Source organism: Patiria miniata, unplaced genomic scaffold (genome assembly GCF_015706575.1).
Source record: "Patiria miniata isolate m_02_andy unplaced genomic scaffold, ASM1570657v1 HiC_scaffold_7, whole genome shotgun sequence".
Lineage (NCBI taxonomy): Eukaryota > Metazoa > Echinodermata > Asteroidea > Valvatida > Asterinidae > Patiria > Patiria miniata.
The window spans coordinates 37712326-37731529 of record NW_024037074.1 but is presented as its reverse complement, the minus strand read 5'-3'; the positions used below and the strand labels follow the sequence as shown (position 1 = coordinate 37731529).

Genomic DNA, 19204 nt, shown 5'->3' with positions numbered 1-19204 from the left:
TTGTGCACCTTTTTAACTATTTCCAACAATATATTAACTATCATTCAGGCTGTTGATTGTAGTACCGCCTGCTGCTATATACATGTAAGATTTTGGACCGGCCAGCTGATCCCGGTAAACTGAAGTGGTTCGGACCTGTGCACTGGTAGGCAGGAGACTAGGGGGTTTTAGGCCCACCGGAGCAAGCATGGGAATTTGTTTCTTTCCTTGTCAGCAGTTGGACAATGCGGACCATACCAAACTCAAAAACACATGGGGATCAATTGGTTGCAAAGGGAATATGTGTGCTGTCCCCCCCCCCCCCCCTTTTTTTACAAAACAAAAATGCTGTGGCAAATGAAACTGACAACAAGGAAAGGCAATACCCAGATGTAGTTGATTTTCACATCCTTGTCGGCTGCAGGAATCCTCGGAAGAAGAAGGAGACGACGATGACGAAGATGATGAGATCATCGAAGACGAGTTTGTCCGCATCAAGCAGAACCTGTTCGGCAAGGAAGGCACCCGTCAGGCGTCAGTTCACTGGTTCAAGGCCACCCAGTCCATGGCAGCCAGGGATAAGATGGGAACCTTTGCTACATGGTTCCATGGAATCATAACTAGGAGGTAAAATCATCCCCAGGGAGAATGCAAGGTGGCGGTGGGGAGACGGTAATTTGTTGGTGGTAAGGGGATAGGTAACTGCATGACAAGAACAATGACTGGGGTGCTGATACCATGCAGTGTTGTAGTTGAGTCCATCACAATTTCATTTCAAGTCAAGTCACTACTCATTGGAGGACTAATCATAGATGTTATTAGTGACCCTTAAGTCGGCCTCAGGTCGACCCATGATTTTTTTTGCGCCATGACGGAACCGTCAGCATCAAGCACAAAATTATACTCAGGTCACAAAACATAGAAACCGTGTGATGGTCGCGGAACAGGCTGCAGAAGTTGAAATTGTTCTCCTCTTGCGACTGGTGATTTTGTTTAGCACCAACTGATGCCGATCGTTTTAATATCGTCGTAGTTACACTCAGGTCGCAAAAAAAAACGGCGACTGAGTTGTTCCCGACGGTCGTAGCTCAGGCGCAGCTTGATCCTGAAAAGTTAGTCGCTGACTGATTTGTGTCATCGCAAGGTGGACCTGAGGCCGGCTTTACATGAATGTGCATTTATTTTAATTTCTCTGGATAACTTGTTTCTCTTCCCAGGAGAGCTGAAGATTTACTTGCAGATGAGCCGATTGGCTCATTCCTGATTCGTGTCAGTGAGAGTCGGTTTGGCTATTCCCTGTCTCTGAAGTGAGTCCTTGATTCTTTCATGACCTACCCTTCATAGGTCCTTGGTACATGATGACAAACTGAAGCTTATCGTTTCGGTTTGCAGTAACACCATGTGGTAGTATACAAATATTGAATGCTTCGAGTGGTGTAGTAAAACTAGCCTCCCGAGGTGATCCATGCACCATTCTATTTTCCCGAGGCGAAGCCGAGGGAAAATAGAATGGTCCATGGATCACCGAGGGAGGCTAGTTTTACTTCACCACGAGATAAAGCATTCAATATTTGTTTTATAACGCTTCACCCACAGATTCTGCTTGATTTTAATATTTTACATTATTTAAATCTGAACACAGTTGAAATAAACTTCAATTTCAATACAAAATTGGTGGAAAATGTATTTCTCTCTTAAAAACTAACCCTTCACGAAATGTTTGAACCCAAGTCTGCGGCGCGCTCTCTTTGGAATAATACGCACAACGCGCAACCCGCACACCAGCATGCATTTGCACACAAATACTGCGCCGTGGAAATAGTACTTTGGTTGCTAATGGTATAGTACTTTGGTTGCTATGCGCATAGTACTTTTGGCCGTGCACAGAAAGATAGCAAAATTAGAAAGTAACATGTGACTCACTCTCGGCCAATCAAGACACAGAATCTGCGGGTGAGGTGTTATAATAACTACTGCTTAGAAGAAATTTAGTTCTGAAAAGAACTTGTCCTGCTTATTATAAACTTTCGCTAAGTAGTTTGTGTTCTGATAAGAACAGTCCTGCTTTAAGTTCTAAAAGAACTTGTCTTTGGTCTCAACGTTTCGACTAGCCTGCTCTAGTCATCGTCACTCAACGTTTCGACTAGCCTGCTCTAGTCATCGTCACTCAACGTTTCGACTAGCCTGCTCTAGTCATCGTCAGGAGACCTGACGATGACTAGAGCAGGCTAGTCGAAACGTTGAGACCAAAGACAAGTTCTTTTAGAACTTAAAGCAGGACTGTTGTTATCAGAACAAAAACTACTTAGCGAAAGTTGATAATAAGCAGGACAAGTTCTTTTCAGAACTAAATATCTTCTAAGCAGTAGTTATTACTACATGGTGTTACCGCAAACCGAAACGATACCGATACTCCATCATGCAAAGCCTCAAATCTTATAAACTGAAGCTTCAGTAGGAGTAGGTTCCAATAAATGTATCCTAGCTCGCAAGAGTATTGGGATACAAGAAGTTACACCATGCGTGGATGTACTACAAAACAAGGCAGCTGACCACAGTACAAGATTGTAAAATAATATCCGATCATTTCTTCTGATGGGTGTCATAACAATCATCAATGACAAGGAATAAATAGTCACATAAAAAATAAAAAAGTGTGGCTGGTGTGTGCTGTCACAATTAGAATCAATTTTCACTTTGAAAAAAGAATTGGGCTTGTATTCTCTGGAATCTCAAGCTTTTTACACTGCTAAAAAAAACTGACAAAAGCAACTTAAAAGAAATATACATTATTTGGAAACATCGAAAAACAAAATTACCAAATTGTTATGAAATACCTTATTAGGACGTTGGTAAATGACAGTCTAAAGCATCTTGTAAAATTATGGCACCTGCTGTGAAGTCATTTTCAAGGAAAGTGATATTTTGAATAAATTTCCAACGGTGGTCGGCCGACCACCATTTGAAAAACCTTACTATTTTTCAACTACTACTCCATATTTACCATTTTTTCAGTCTAAATTTTGTTTGCTATTGGTTACATGTTCATGAACGGGTGCAGGCCAGCTAGACTGGTTCCCTTACCTTACAATTTTCCGGCATCTATAAATTGATCAATTTCATCTTTAGTGGAGTCTGGGAACCAGACTCCTTGAACATTTTAGTTTTGCTTGGTTTTTCCAGCATTTCCGAACACAAAACTTAAAACATGTCAGTGTAACAATATTTGATCTATTATACTAAACCCTCAAATAGTTCATTTCTGAAAATTACGGCAAAAGCCAATGATGTACATTCCCTTTAAGTTGTTCGACCATTGAAGTAAAATTTGTTTGTCGTACTTCACAGATCGGAAGGTCGCTGCAAGCATTTCATGATTGACCTCACTCCGACTGGAAAGTACATCGTTGTTGGTGAGATGCCAGTCTTCAAGGATCTGCAAGGGCTTGTGAAATTCTACCAGATGGTATGGAGTTAATTTCAGCCAGAAAAGTTAACTAAAAAGAAACCGCGTTCAGCAGTCCATAGATATGTAGTGTGTTTAGCACAGCACTCTACTTGAAAGAGTCTGTCAGAATGAACATATTTTTTAGTGTGAACTTCCGTCTTGATTTTACTCACAGTTTGTATTTTTTTTTGATTTTCAGCCTTATTGCTGATGCCCAATGAATGTTTAAGTAGTGAATTCCATTTGATAATCAGTTCTTTATTTTAAAATGCTTCTTTTTTACAGAAGCCTATATCAGCATTTGGAGATGTTCTGAAACAGCCTTGTGGACAAGTAAGAATGACAGTTCCATTGTAGTCTTGACAACGAATAAGAACCAATAATCATTTCAAAATATTAATTTCAGCCAAGTGTATTTAATCTTGTTTTTATCTTCATGCAGTCTTGAGGGGCAATTATTTCAGTCACCTCAAGTGAAATAAAGGGGGACCCAAAACGAAATGCACCCTGAAACATTTTCATTTAAAAAAAAGGGATTAGTGGATTTTTATGTTTTGGGTATCAGTGTGTCATGGTACATAGGTTCGAATCCTGACCTTGGGAACACGGTGCTTGTGCTCTTGAGCAAGGCACTTTACCATTATTGCTCCGTTCTTCGGATGGGACGTAAAGCCATAGGTTCCGTGTGTTGTGTAATGCACGTTAAAGAACCCAGTATCACTAAGAGAAGGGTTTGCCCCGGTGTTTCGGGTAGTGGCTGCAATATGCGACGCAGCACCTTGTAAACCCTTATAAGGTGTTGCATAATGGGTCTCATATTTCTCATCAACTTTATTTACCTTTCTTTAATAATAGACATAAGTTTCAGCACCTCGAGTACCTAATTGTTGGTAGATACGTGCGCTATATAAGACTCCGGTATTATTATTATTATTATCCGCTTGCAGGCTGAGAATGAGCTAGATTACGCTGAGCTGCTGGCTGACAGGAAAGACAAGCGTGGGTCTGGCGTACCCTCGTCGCTCATCAAGAAGATGAAAGACAAGGGAATGGAGGATAACGAAGAGGTAATATGACACAGGCAGAGCGGTTTCAGACGAGAGGCTAATGAAGCCTCAGTTTCATTTCAATCCTGTGGCCTCGGGACATTTTGTGCCCCTGACTTGAAGGACTCTGGCCCACGTTCTGTGTTGAGAAAACAACAAATCATGGAATCAGTGCAAGGGGATAGTGCGCATGCGTGAACATTGATATCGCCCTAGCAACATGCAGGATGAAAAGATGCGGCACGCGCACAACAACGTGTTGCTGAGAAAACTTATGCATAACTTCATGAAAGTTTTGTGAATATGTGTCATTGGCTGTCCCTCGATGTCGAGGAAGACTAATTTCCAAAGACCAGTTTGTCACGTCGTTGGTGAGATCTCATGTGTGAAATCAGCCCGATCGGGGCGCAACAGAGACGGCCACAGATTGTACACACAAGTGAGTCCTGTTGGTTACGATTGGGATTATTCAGTTGGGAGGCTAATGCTTCATGCTGCCATTGACTTCGTGCCTCTGCTGCAGTTGCCCTCGCTGACTCTACCGACATAGTGAAACAAATAATAAATGGTTTCGTTCAGGTGGATAGTTGATATTAGCTCCTCTTGGTATTGGAAGTTGACCGACTAGTTCCTGAGGCCCAGGGAGCTAATATCGACTATCGACCCTCAGACCATGTTTTATCTGTATAATATTAGATCCTATAATAAGTCATAGACTAGTCTGCACTTGGGTCATTGTTCACTCATGATGGCCCCCAAATCTGGCAGAGCATTGTGCCAGCTGCTGTCCGATAATAAGCAGAACGGCTTGCACAGTGCATACGCCATCACTGGGGGCCACTGTGCAGTACTCGTGATCATGTGCCTTGATTGGTCTATGACAATATGTGATGTGATCAAGCTAAATGAGTCGTTTGTCGGGAAATTTTATTTAGACATACAGGCCAAAAAAGGGCCACTTCATCACATCACTTCATCACATCTCATGGTGTTCCAACTTCCATAATTTTGAACTAAAGATGGTATCAGCATGTGGTTTTCACAGCAGTAGTGCTGAGATTGTGCTCTTTTTAAATCTATTATAACAAATTTGACCAGGGTCTACAAACGACTCATGTACCTTGATCGCATCACATATATTATGTGTCTATATTTTTATTTTCATGATGAAGTAATGTGCAGTTACGTCAATGAGTTTCGCTGCTGTTTTATCTGCAGGGTTTTTATTCGCCTGATGGCTACAGCCTAGGGTCACCTCAAGACTCCCGCCAGGGAAAGCCTCCCAGACCAGTCAGTGAGGCATCTTACCTCTATGTGGACCCTTCCAATGGAAATGAGGTAATCTTAAACGGGATAGTGAACAGAATCATAGGTTTCCAAGTCAGCCCTCAGGCTCCTCGTAAAAGTAGGAGAGTCTTGGGTAGGCTAAATTATCAAAGTTAAATTGATGCTTGCTGTGTTAATATTTTCTGATATCAATTATTGATGCTATTCATAGAGGGATTGGTGGCAGCTGTCGTCCTTCAGACTTCCATATTTCTTCTTATTATTGGAACGCATGCCAAGTCCACACGTCTTTGAAGGAGCACATTCTATTTCACATGTAGATTTGATGAAACTTACAGTTACAGGAACATTGATACAATTTTATGACATCTGTACATGCACATCACACATTTCCCACGAGAAACTTTTTGATATCTACATACTTAAATTTGGAATATCAAAAATACATTACATTTAAATTTGTTTGAAAAAGTTTACTTTTCACTCAACAAAAGTGTACATTCAAGAATTATTCCACATTTCTGACATGCAATTTAATTCTTCCTGAATATGTATCTTCTCATCAATTCCTTTACAGTATCTTGTAACTTTTCATAACCTGTCTACAATAGTACATTCCTGTATAATGAATGAAATTCTTATCTTTTCACATTCAGAAAACAAAACGCAAAACTGAAAGCACACTTTATAAACCTATGGAACATTCTTGGGCAAGTTCGCGCAGGAACTATTGTTGACCAATGTTAACCATAATTCGACTAAAGTTAGCCCGAACTCTGTCTAGTCGACGATGGCTGACTTCGCTAGTCGACTATTTGGAACCAGCCTACTGGGTCTGGTTGCATCGCTGGTAACCAGTAGCTGCACGCATTTAAAATGAGCAGCAGGGAGCCAGGACCCAGAAGTTTTGCGATGACATTTTGACCAGCGTTTGACAAGAGACATTCGCACGTTGCTATTAGTGCGCAGGCGTAAGGTACGTCACAAATAAACCACTAGTCAACGAATGGTCCTTAGCCGAACTTGCTCCTTGTGTACTGGCAAAATCTATACTACAACAAATTTTTTAAGTCTTAAAGAACTACCCGGTACATGTTTTCAGATGTATTTTCTGGTTTGTTTTTAGGATTGTATAGGACACTATATTAATAACTGAAACACTTTCTCTTAGAAAATGTATAGGCAGTGAGCGGTTTAATGTAAGAAGAATATTACCAATGCAACATGAATATTGGTAGCAAGAGAATATGATGTGAATAAAGAGAGAATATATTTGACAAAGCTGAGATAATGCGAGAGATTATAAATGCATGGGAACTTGATGAAGAGAATGTGAGATTTGAACTGTAAGAACTTAACACAGGAGAGGTGATGAACATTAGTGAAATTGCGATTTTTGGGTGAGGCACCTCTTATGCACCAATCTTTTTCCCTTTTTTCTCTGTTGGTCAGGCTGAACACTAACAAACTAAGCCATCTAATAGTTAACAAACGACAATTATACCAATGGGCTCCTACACAAGTACCCCCTCAACCGGAAGGTGGGAGGGACAATTAATTTGCCTGTGTGCTCTGGGTTGCTTGCGTATGGCACCAAGTATGCACAACTTGTTGTATTGCAAATTTGCGCACACCTGTGGCATCTTCACATGAATGCTAGGCGTCATCAGCAATACATACAAGAGTCCCTTCTAGTGGTCTCCCCCAACTCTCCTACTTACACCTGTTGAAGGGGTACATGTGTACCGAGTGGCGGAGTTTACATACTTTTTATCCTTTTGCTAACAGTAACTTTTCTGCATGATCATGCTCACATCTTGCTCCTTTGTTTCACACTGTAGGCCTAATCCTGACACCTTTTCTTCACCTTCTAACAATTAACAAGAGAAGACAACCATCAGGAACAAAAACAAAATTCCACAATGTTGGTGTTACTCATCTTTATGGCAACAAAAAATTAAAAAGTCAACAACTGTAGTGCAACTTAATTGTATGCAGGTCCTACAACCTGCCAGCATTTGAAGTTTAAAATGCAGCAGTCTACAAAGATCAAATATGGATTTTCGAAAAACTTTCTTATATATGTCATAATAAATGTGAAATACAGCTGTTAATCACAAGTGAAACGTAAACTAAAATACCAAGTATTTTTAATTTTTCAGTTGGCTGGATTCCATTCTAACCTTTTCTTTTACAATTTTTCTTTTTTTCTCACCGTGTCTGTGTCACTGTGTCTTCTTGCGGATATGTCTGTTCACACTCCACCTGTCTCTCTGTCCGTCTGTCTGTCTGTCTATCTGCTTGTCATCTACAGCCTGGTCGCACTAACAGCATTGACGGAGTGCCTCCGCCTCTACCCGAGCGCCTATATTCCGGAGCTCTCCGCCAATCCCGACCCCCAGCCCCACCCCCACCCCAAGGGGGCGATAGGAAGTCTTTTCCGGCTGCCCGTGCCCCACCCGCTAAACCCTATACCCCAAAGAAGCGCTAAGAAGGAGCAAAGGTATGCTGGATGTTAACTTGAATTGTTTATGTTGGACACTAATTAAAAACTAGACTAATCGAGGCATCACAAGTTAGTCACAAGTCATCTGGGCCCAATTTCACGGCGCTGCTTAACAGTTAGCAGAAAAGTTTTGCTTAGCATAGCAGAAAAATTTGCTAACCCTTAGCACTATTTCACGGCGTGGACGTGCTAACGGTCGCGCGTGCATGGAGATTTCTATTGTTACGTTAAAGCTAAGCAAATTTGTCCTCTTAAGTAAGCGTGCCTTTTGCTGTGCTTGCTGCTTACGGTCTCCATGAAATAGATGGAGGCTCTGTAAGCAGATAATCGTGTGCTTAGCAACATTTTCAAATGGGCCCTGGTCTCAAGTGAAGTCACATGCTAAGTAAATACATGTGACAATTGAGGCAATATTCCTGTTTCATTGTTCATGATGATAATTGTTACCGTACCTGACTTGTGATTGGCTTGTAACTGACTCTATTACAACTCTGATTAAAACAAATGCACTAGGACAACGCACAATCACTTCAATGTTGGCATATTATTTGATCACTACAAAAGCAATTAGTGGTGTGAGAAATCAGAGATTTCAAAATCCGCATTTCAATTTTTTCAAACCGAATAATGATTATCCGATTTCACCAAAAGTTTCCAGCCAGCTCACAAAAAGAGTGAGCATAAGTGGCCACTTGCAATGCACTCCAGATTTGTAATGGTGAAAAAATGGGCGGGATCAGTCAAATGGGCAGGCTATTCATGATCCATGCATGAAGACCACTAGCGAGTGAATGCGGTCACAGACCATGGAGCAAACTGGGAGATGTTGCAATTGTTTTCTTTAACCTGTGTCACAAAAATGGAAGGGTTTATTTTTGTTAAGAAGGTTTTGAATATCTGGTTTTCAAAATCAAAACTGAATAGTGGAATTCAAACCCAATTTTAACAAATCTGGATATGAATCACACCACTAACGCCAATACTTTTCAACAGTGTAGTATGCTGTGTGTGGTGAAGCAGTGCTGTATCTGATCACAATATACCCAGTTGATGGAAAATATGTACCCACTTTAACAGGCAACGCTAAACATTTGCACATGCATTTTTTTTTCTTTACAATGAACGCATTTTCTTAACATATACGTGGTGCTTGTAAGGGGCGCCAGTCAAATCCTTAAAAGGAAATGATTCAGATGTTGGTGAGATTGTGAGAATGTGAGAAGGTAGTTTTAACTGCAAATGTATACTTATCAAAACAACTAAGTTTTGAATATTGTGTAAATTTCATTGCCTTATTTTGTATCAATGAAGTGTATAATTTACTTTTTCAGCAAATAATGTGCGATGGAATTCGAGTCGGGGTAATGTATTGGGTTGTGCCCAATTTTTAATTTTGTGTGTTTTTTTTCTTCGCACCACCACTTGTACAATACTGACTTTACCATGTTTATGAAATACGTCGGTGAAGGGCAAAACCCGATACTAAATTTGATAGTCAACGTGTTTTTCCCCCACTTTTTTATCATTCTCTTTCTGGAACAGGGGCCTCAGATCAGCAAAATGTCTCGTAACAGTGCAAGACGTTCAGCTGTGAGGGAAAACAAGTCGGGCATTCGTCGGGGGAGCATGGATAAATGAGCTTTCATGCATACATGGATTGATCAGATTTGTATTTTAATTGTCAAAGTATTCAGAAAATTGCTGGGTTGTTACTCAATAAGCTTGGGTGTTTATGTCTGTACATGGTTTTAGCATTTATTAGCATAATTCTTCTGTATTATACGGCGCAAACTTTTCAATTACTACACAGGTCACCTCAAGCAACTGTGGATTTGATAGAAATAGGTAGTGATTTGAAGTTTTAATAAGAGATTGATTATTACCCGACCAATTTAGCTTGGTAGTTTTAAAAGATATCTGGTGGACAGCATCATCACATCTAAAAGTTGTGGTGAATGACGAACAAATTGACCCTCACAAGTTTAACTGTGAACAACATTTCTCTTATGCACCTTGGTTGACATTTTTATCAGAATTGTATTGTTTTAAGTGAACATAGCAGCAGCATGAATAGCATAGTTTGTGTTCTTGACGAGTCCATTTTTATCATGTTTCAAGTGGATGCAGATGTGAAGTGGACATCTTAAAAGAAAATGTGCCAAAGTGGTCAACGTTCAGAAAACTTTTCTGGAAAATATCAGTCGATTATTCTGTAATTTTCTCAATTGCATTTGCATTTGCATTAACTTATAGTGGGTTTATTACCTGGGTAGAATGAAATTTCATAAGCCTAGCTGGCACTACTTTTTTATTTTCATAATTTTTGTTGTATATAGTCCTACTTTTTTTTCAGAAAAAACAAAGGTTTTGTAGAGAAATCTATATTTTAAAGTTATTTTGATTATCATTTTAACATTAGACTCATTGGTAATTGACGGAATATAAACCAAAAACTGTTTCTGCAGTCCGTACAGCAGGATTTTAAGGGGAAAAAAAAGAAGAATATTTGGGTGACGGGTAATGTTCCATTGGTGGCAAAAAGAGTTGCATTAGGCCAAAAAAAAAAGTCTCCGGTTTCTGGTATGGAGCTTGCCCAAAAAGTGGTGCGGCAACGCGGCTTTTTTTACCTGATTTTTTTTGCCTCAAATGTCAGCTGATGACTGCAAATGGTGCCCGACTAAACTTAGTGCAAATATATGGGAATCCAGAGAGGCCACATAAAGCTTATTCTCGATCATAACCCCATCCACAAACACGTTAAAATTGTGCAGCAGCAGGATTCCAGTCAAACCAGTGAGTTTGGCGGTTTTGAGACATCATCTTTCATTGAAAAAAAAACCTTTTTCATTTTGCCAACACGCATGGCTATGGCGACGCGCGCGCATACCAGAAACCGGAGACTTTTTTGGCCTTATAGAGCTTTGTTTTGAACTAGACATTGTACACATGCCTGTATGTACGTGGTGTTAGGTATCTTAGTTTGCAGCAGCTTCATTCAATTGGTTTTAAGGTTTTCAATTTTTTTTTAAGGTTTTCAATTTTTTTTTATCAGTCCCCTTTTAAAATTTGATTTTCACTTGAAGTTTGTTCTTCCTTATGCCATTAATAATTTAAAAATCTTTCTAGCAAAGTCAGATAGTTCAGCTTTAGTCATGAAAGGCCTATTATAGAGTGCAGTTATTATTTTTTTTAATAAATATCAAAGTTAGAAACTCGTACGAAATTTGTATAACACCCATTCTCTGTGAAGCACCCTGGAACACGACATTTTATACAGGCATGAGAGTTTTCAGAATTTTGTCTGAATTCAAACCTTTTGAACCAGAGAGAAGGACATCAGCACGGAAAGAAATGCATCTTTCGGACCTTTCATTTAATTTTCAGACTTGTTTTAAAATTGACAATCTCATCCCTGTTGATGGAACACTCTTTGCATGCATGCCTACAGCTGTTCTGAATACCAGCTTGTTTTCATTGAGATGTCGGTTTTCTTTTAGTTTTTTTTTTAATTTTTGTCAAATTTAAGTGCTCTCCAAATGTTCTTTTGGGGACCTTTGACAATTTTCATCAAGTATTCCATGGTTTTTTTTTTCAGTTTTGTTAATTGACATTGCTGTACATGTTTTTGTATGCCATATTAGTAAATGAATCGAGATGATGTCAGTACTGTTTTGATTGTCATTGGGCACAATGGTTTTAAATTAATAATAGTATTGTGAATTGTATGGGTTTATGCTTGCAATTGCATATGATACATTTATTTTATATTTACACAATTTATTGCAGGTACTGTATTCAAATTCCAACCAATCAAAATTGTATTTTATAAACGCAAAGTCTTTCACAATTATATAACATTCTTATGGCAATAGATAATTGAAACAAATTGAACATGTATTCCTTTTTTCATTGATTTTTTGGAGCAGTTGTAGCTATTTTTCTATATTAAAATTAATTATTTTAAGTTTCATTCTATTTTTACTGGGAAGTACTTTGTGTATATAATTGAATTAGTCCCATTAAATCAGGAATATATTTTGAAACTGTTTTACTTAAATGTCTCCGTGTGTGGTTTTTGTGTGTATTGACTTCTACCCTGGCGTGAATCTAGGCCCCACCCCCTCCCCTCAGCAAAAACCATAGGCATAGAAATGATCTAAAAGTGTTTTTTTCTTGTGTGACACTACACACTCCCCCAATGACCTTAAAGCCTGGAGCTGCAGGTCTTGGGTGTAGGTCATGCATTGGTACGTTGATGTCTATCTGCGCCTACCCCTGCCCGCCCACAATTCTTTTCTCCCAAACGACATCCGAATGGAGCGTACTTTCACAGCGCCTGATTGGCTGTTCACCATTACATCATTGAAAGCACAATGCATTCATGAAAAAAAACAAACGTCATAGACGATCGCCATTTCTCAAACATCCACAGTTTTCAGTCGGGGTCAGCTGAATCCCATGCGTCGTGAAATAGTCGCCATTTTGAAATACATGTAGTTACAGTACATTAAAAAAATACGGACCAATGAAAAAACAAATACGCTTTGTTTCAAGAAGTAAAAAATGAAGGGAAAGAAGAGCACGGTTACTTGTGAGTACGTGTACTTCCAACGATTTCCGCCCGTCTATATAAGTTTATATGCACAGGCAACTATTGCTCACTGTTGGGCAATTTGTATAATGTGAACAGTGAACATTTTTATTTTTTTGGAAATAAAGGGCTCCTGGGTTAGACTTTGTTAGCTACTCGCTTTCCATTGTGCTTTATTTCAAGCATGTTGGTGTTTTTTTTGTTTTGTTTTTTACAAAACTACACATATTTTGTTCCATTTTACTTACAAAGGTACAAGTACATGTATACATTATCAGTAAAATACAAGCTTCATCAGGTAAGACACACAAACATGTTATTTCAATAAACCTCAATTTGGTTTAGTCCTGAAACTATTTTGTTCCACTTAACAAAAATACCTTAACTGAAAAATAGAACTGACGTGGGCTTTGGAAAACCTACCGGAAGCATGACAACAACAAACAAATACTGTAAAGAAATGTCACTGTGCACTTTGTTTGAAGTTGTAGATATGTTGCTATACATGTAGGAGAACAAAATAACTCCAAGTTCGAATTGGCTATCATAGGGACTACAGATATTAGAAGAAAAACAATGTTCCTAAAACAAATTACACAACTTTATAAGAACAAATTCTGAAGAACAGGCATGGCCAAGCTTTATTTAAATTATTATTTAAATTTCCTGACGATGAATGTTGATGCAATAACTCACAGGCGAGGGAGGGAAGGAGTGTAGTGAATGCCTGTGGTGAGCATGAAGTGATAAACTCTCAAAAATGCTCTGCCACTAGACTGACTGAGATTAGGCAAACTTGATAAAAAAATTACAAGAAATTACAAGGATTTACTAGTGCATGACAACAGTGATGTTTAATACCACACTTGCACAAGTTAATAATGTGACCATATTGTCCTGTTGTTTTTTTAACTACATTTGTATACTTCGTTATTAAACAAAACAACTACATCATTTATTTTAACACTGGCAATGGCGTCTTGAAGTGGTAAATTGGTTGAAATTAATCCAAGCATCAAAAAGGACTACCGCTATTGATCATATACATGTAGAGTGCTTCTATAGTACTTTGCTGCACAGGAAAATGGCAAAATTACCATATAGACGTATGGTTTTCCCGAATAGATGTATTTTCATTTGTTTGAACACATTTTGCTAGATAACTTGTATGTGGTGCCCTTATCTTGGTCTCCTTCTGGGGACAAGTTGGCCCTGGTCTTGCACTGTTCATTTACATTTTCTACCAGTATGAAGACATCGCCTGCTTCTTTGAGCGACAGTGGTTTGTTGCACCCTGATCGGAACCCCTTTTCTGAGAACGTCTTGCTGTCGATGACCTGAATGATTGGGCAACTTCATGTTGCTTTCCAAATGCCATCAAGGCTGAAACTGTTGCAGAGTGAGTTTTTAAGTTCTTGAACTGTGTGATGAAGGCGCGTACAGCTGGTGCTAGTTCCTCTGGATATTCCCTCATTTGGTCGGTGAGAGTTGCTGCCATGGAGTGCAACCCTGCTTCCAAATCTTCTAGTCTGAACTCCTGTGTAGAATTTCCACGGTCTTCATGCCTTCTTATATCTCCAGTTTCCTGCCCAGTAGCTAAGAAGAGTAACCTCCGACGCATGATCTCGTCATGGATGGGAGGAAAAGTGAAAGACTGCACCTTACGGAACTCAACAACTGCATACTGATGCTTACAAGGTGCACCATTGAGGCCCGCAGTGCATGTGCACATTGCCACTGACATGTCGACCTGATACTTTTTCTCTGGTTCGGACTCGCTTTGAACCTCAAAGAGAGGGAACTGCAACTCATTCACCATCTCCGCAGTGATCCTACCCTTCCCGGGAAGGTATCTCTTCGATATGGTCACATCAATTCGTCCATTGGCTAGATCACATAAACTTCTTTCGTAGTAACTGACCAGTCTTGTCAACACGAAATCCAAAAGCTGAACAGGATTGTAAGCCCTCACACGCCGAAAGATTTGATCCTTGAGGATTCGCATCGCGGCCTCCACATACATGTAGTTAGTCACGTTGTTCTCGCCGAGGGGTAGGTCACGTCTGAAGCAGACTGCCCACAGCTGTCTCCGATTGTACAGGTGTTTCGCGTATTTGAGGAAACAGCTGTATTTCTTGACTATGGCATCTCTGTTCATTCTGTCATAGTTCTCCTCAAGATGTTCAGCTGTGTCAGCATACACCATGCCCTTAACTAAGTCCAACAAATGGGGTCGGTCTTCTTCACAGATGCTGTTTTTCCCTTCCCACAGAAACCGCCAAGTAGCCTGAAGTAGATGGAAGACGCATAAGATGGTGCTTGAATTGGGGAACACTTCTTGAAGACCCTGGCGCTCGCCGTCACTGTCATCGGTGAGGAAAACAACTGGGCCTTGGTCTCCTCTTCCATAGAAACCATCATCTGGAATCAGCTGCTTGTACAACTTGAGTGCTGCAACAATAGCCTCTCTAGACTCGGATGTTGTTATCAAACATCCAAGAGGCAATCCTCCAGCCACACTGTGTGTCAGAATCATGAACAGTCTACAGTCATATTTTTCAATTCCAGCTGACGCATCAACGAATACCAGCTCACCACTACACCGATGGTTTGAGTGGATCCTTCGCATAAGGGGTGTGCATACAGCAATCACCATCTTGCCATTCACCTGATCCATTTTGCAGCACTCTAGACCCTGCTCTTCATTGTATGACTCGATAGAAGCTCCAAGGTCCTGTATCATCTTCTCACCTGAAGCTGCCCCATACGCCTTGTCAAACATTTTCTTGTACAATCTGAAGGATGAAAGAAATGGGAGGGAAAAAAAGGTACACAGCACTAATGGCATTGAATTCCTAACAAATAATCACAAGAGATTTAATACTTAGGTAGAAAAAAGCCAAAAGATGTGGGTAATTTTTCTATTGTTTCCCTTAAAGCATGAGCACAAACAATGGACACATCATTAATTTGACCTTTTTGTATACTGCTTTGGAAAAAAATATATAATTTGTACGAGTACTACAACACTGATGCAAACTGTGTTATGGTCTGATTTTGTTTCATTCCCTATTACAACCCGAAGATGATATAATTTGTAATCAACCAATCAAAGACTTTTTTGCTCTGGATACAAAAGCAGAAAAGACTTCAAATACTACACAACATTTAATTTCATACCTATGGCAAAACTGCAGATCGGGGCACTGTGCTCGGTCAGCAGATACATAGAGGTAGTCATTTTCATGTTCCAACTGCAAATCCAACTTGTGGGTGTTCAGGGCCGATGAGGGCGAATATCCCTTGGAGTACAGCTCAGTGAACTTGGCAATCACATCCTTTGAAACATCACGGAACTTGAAGGCATCGGGGCAGGCTATTTGGTGATTGTGAATGTGCTTAATATGTACTATAGTAGCAAACAGTGGCAGATGAGGATCTCTGACTTTGGCCCTGAAACATTTTTAAAAAGGGTACCTCAAATTGTTAACAAAGATAAACATGTGCCAAAAATGGGTTATTTCTGCATGATTTAAATCAGTGGATTTGTCTTTTGGGAGTCAGGTTGGCGTAGCGGTACTTTCCTCGCCTTCCACCGCTGTGACCCGGGTTCGAATCCCACCTGGGCCAATATGTGGATTGGGTTTTCAGCCCCTGCCTGATTCCGTGGGTTTTCCCCAGAATATTCTTCTAGGGTTTTCCTCCCACCTCTAAAACTGTAACTTCTTCTCATTGTCTTCTCTCCACAGGTTTCTTCAGGCTTGCAAGCTACAGTGCCTAGGGCGCTTTTGAGGAATCCTTGGTTTCATTACCAGAAATGATTAATAATAATAATAATAACAAATGCATTTACAAACTTACTGGCTACGTTTTCCAGGGTTCCTTTTGACTGTGATGGTGAGTTGGGCTGGACAATTTGTGTTCTTTGATTTTGGCCGCAAATCTGCCTTTTCAGATCTGGGTATGGTGTTGTGGTGACACCTGTAGTACACCTTGAAGAGGTTGACTCGCCCACTCTCTGGCTTTGTTGCTTTCACCCGCAATGTCACACGACTGTGTTCTTGGTAGTCTGCAAGCCACTCAGTTGCTCCCTCCTCGTCTTGTAAGGCAACCCGAACAGTTGCATCAAAGCCTCCTTCCAGGGGGCTGAAGGAACACAGGTGATATTCGTACCCATCTGGGAGGGTGCTCTGTAGAATGGATTTAAACAAATGTACATGATCAAACAAAAAGAAGATAATCAAAATAAACAAAATTGACAACAATCCAATCACTAATTAACCACAGAAAACCATCCGACCCACTAAATCCATATTTACCAAAGTTTAATGATTGAATGTAAATTTAATAAATTTTATTATAATATCCCTGAGAGCAACTAGCTTCCTAAGCATGCTAAGAGTAAGAGTAGACTAACTACATTTTGAAACTTTGTTTTTTAACTCTGATTATTTACATCTCACTGAAAAAAATACATTCGCGATTCACATGTATTCTACCCATTAATAATCAACCTTTGAATTTCCCAGCAGTGGGCTAATAAATTAGAGCTGCATGCAGTGGATGTGCGCACACTGACCCTGCACTGGCTGCAGAGTGCAGGCTGCACTGCTTGCGGAGATTTTTTTTTTTTTTTGTCCTGCGCGCACATGTTTACTTCATAGCTGGATGGAGTGAACTCAACTAGTCACACGCGCGCACAAATTTGAAAGACAATGTATCCTCCAGGGTTCATCATAATTGGCGCAGGTATTAAACGCTTACAATGCGCGCACGTTTTCAAACGCAAATTGAATGCGAGTGCGTCAAAATAGGATCTCGTGGGTCCGACGATATGTCTTTGCACAGACACCCAATAGTTAAATCAAATACCTAATTGTCATATATAAACGCCGATTCTCTTAACTGCAAGATGGTCACAATCAATGAATCATATGTCTTACCGGGTGTCGGACGCTTCGCCCCATTTCCACGTCGCCCCATGTCACTCCGCCCCTAACCACTTCGCCCCATCCCCACTTCGCCCCATCCCCACATCGCCCCATCTCCGCTTCGCCCCATCCCCACTTCGCCCCATCCCCGCTTCGCCCCATCCCCACTTCGCCCCATCCCCACTTCGCCCCATGTAGTATAAAAAAGGGAAGGCTAGGGGTGCAGACCAAATAAACTGCCAAAGACCCCAGATAATAAATGCTCCCAATTCTAGAAACTCAGGAAAAATACAAACTCTCTGATGAGGTGCTCGAGACACAGATGAGAGAAATGATGGCTTAAATAAAATCATCAGCCGCTGGATTCAAAAGAATCCCGTAGGTATGGGTCACTGAGTTCAAAGGAACTCACTGCCTTGAGGAAAATGTTCCGTCAAAATTTGTCTGATATGTGAGACTTACAACTTCATTGATGAGATTGGTTCCTCCAAGAGTGAAATTAGGATGTCAAAGGTATTGTCGTTCTCAGATAAGTGGGAGACGGGTTGGTATAGCCGGGTTGGGAACAAAGTTGGATCTTTTACTTCAAGCTTTTTTCTCGGTAGGGGAGAGCCTAGCTTGAGAGGTTGGTTATGAATTGTTCATTTGGTGATGGGCTAATTCTTTCCGTTGGTTAGCAATTAGTGAATCTATTGAAATAGTTTTTTTTTTAAGCCAAAAAAATAGATGAGATTTTTTTTTTTACATGTAACGGCTGGGGCGAAGTGGGGATGGGGCGAAGTGGGGATGGGGCGAAGTGGGGATGGGGCGAAGTGGGGATGGGGCGAAGTGGGGATGGGGCGATGTGGGGATGGGGCGAAGTGGGGATGGGGCGAAGTGGTTAGGGGCGAAGTGACATGGGGCGACGTGGAAATGGGGCGAAGTGTCCGACATTCGTCTTACCGATAGTTCAGGATAGCTTTGAAGCTCGGTGTGCACAGATGCGAGCTCAGTCAAATGCATGCAATTCAGCACCGCCATGTTCGATGTGTAAAGCCTAAAGGTTTCAAAAACGTCGGTTTTGTCTTCGCTTCGGCTGCAGGATAGTTAACGCGCGACGTCCATGACAGCCTAGCCATGCTAGCCCTGCTGGTGTGATGTGATGGACTAAATGCTGGCACAATGTGCACTGTGTTCGGCTTTTAAAATATCTCCCATACAATTTATGAGGCTAAAGTTCAGAGTGTCCCCCATTAATCGATTTGCTGAAGCGCCAAGGAAGAATCCTCAGTTGAGACGAAGCCAACATTTCGAAAAAGTCTATGCTATAAGCGGAAGTCCATGCCAAAAAAAATGGCGGAGAATGATTTTCTCTTGAATGTGTGAAACTCTGCGCTAAACATGTATTCTTGATCATTCATATAGGATTGGAATTCA

At 40.5% G+C, this 19204-nt stretch overlaps 2 protein-coding genes across 5 annotated transcripts in view; one reads left to right on the top strand and one right to left on the bottom strand.

Moving 5' to 3' along the window:
* LOC119744513 (myosin-IIIb-like) overlaps positions 1 to 10820 on the top strand; it is a 31970-nt gene extending 21150 nt beyond the window's left edge. Inside the window, exons 23-31 of one of the 4 annotated variants that reach the window (XM_038220462.1) lie at positions 404 to 606; positions 1197 to 1286; positions 3328 to 3445; positions 3713 to 3760; positions 4375 to 4494; positions 5692 to 5811; positions 8075 to 8263; positions 9598 to 9627; positions 9809 to 9912. In XM_038220462.1, coding sequence (XP_038076390.1) covers positions 404 to 606; positions 1197 to 1286; positions 3328 to 3445; positions 3713 to 3760; positions 4375 to 4494; positions 5692 to 5811; positions 8075 to 8251 — 876 coding nt within the window. In that variant the 3' untranslated portion in view covers positions 8252 to 8263; positions 9598 to 9627; positions 9809 to 9912. Of the gene's footprint in view, positions 1 to 403; positions 607 to 1196; positions 1287 to 3327; positions 3446 to 3712; positions 3761 to 4374; positions 4495 to 5691; positions 5812 to 8074; positions 8264 to 9597; positions 9628 to 9808 lie in introns of all 4 variants that reach the window. The other 3 variants (XM_038220463.1, XM_038220461.1, XM_038220464.1) reach the window with 3 other exon arrangements.
* Positions 10821 to 13351: 2531 nt separating this feature from the next.
* On the bottom strand, positions 13352 to 19196 carry LOC119744514. The gene is made up of 4 exons (XM_038220466.1): positions 18731 to 19196; positions 16719 to 17047; positions 16038 to 16310; positions 13352 to 15652 (listed from the first exon to the last, which is right to left on the bottom strand). Exons 1-4 carry the CDS (start codon positions 18806 to 18808, stop codon positions 14098 to 14100), a joined length of 2235 nt encoding a protein of 744 aa, XP_038076394.1. The 5' UTR covers positions 18809 to 19196; the 3' UTR covers positions 13352 to 14097.
* Positions 19197 to 19204: the final 8 nt, after the last annotated feature.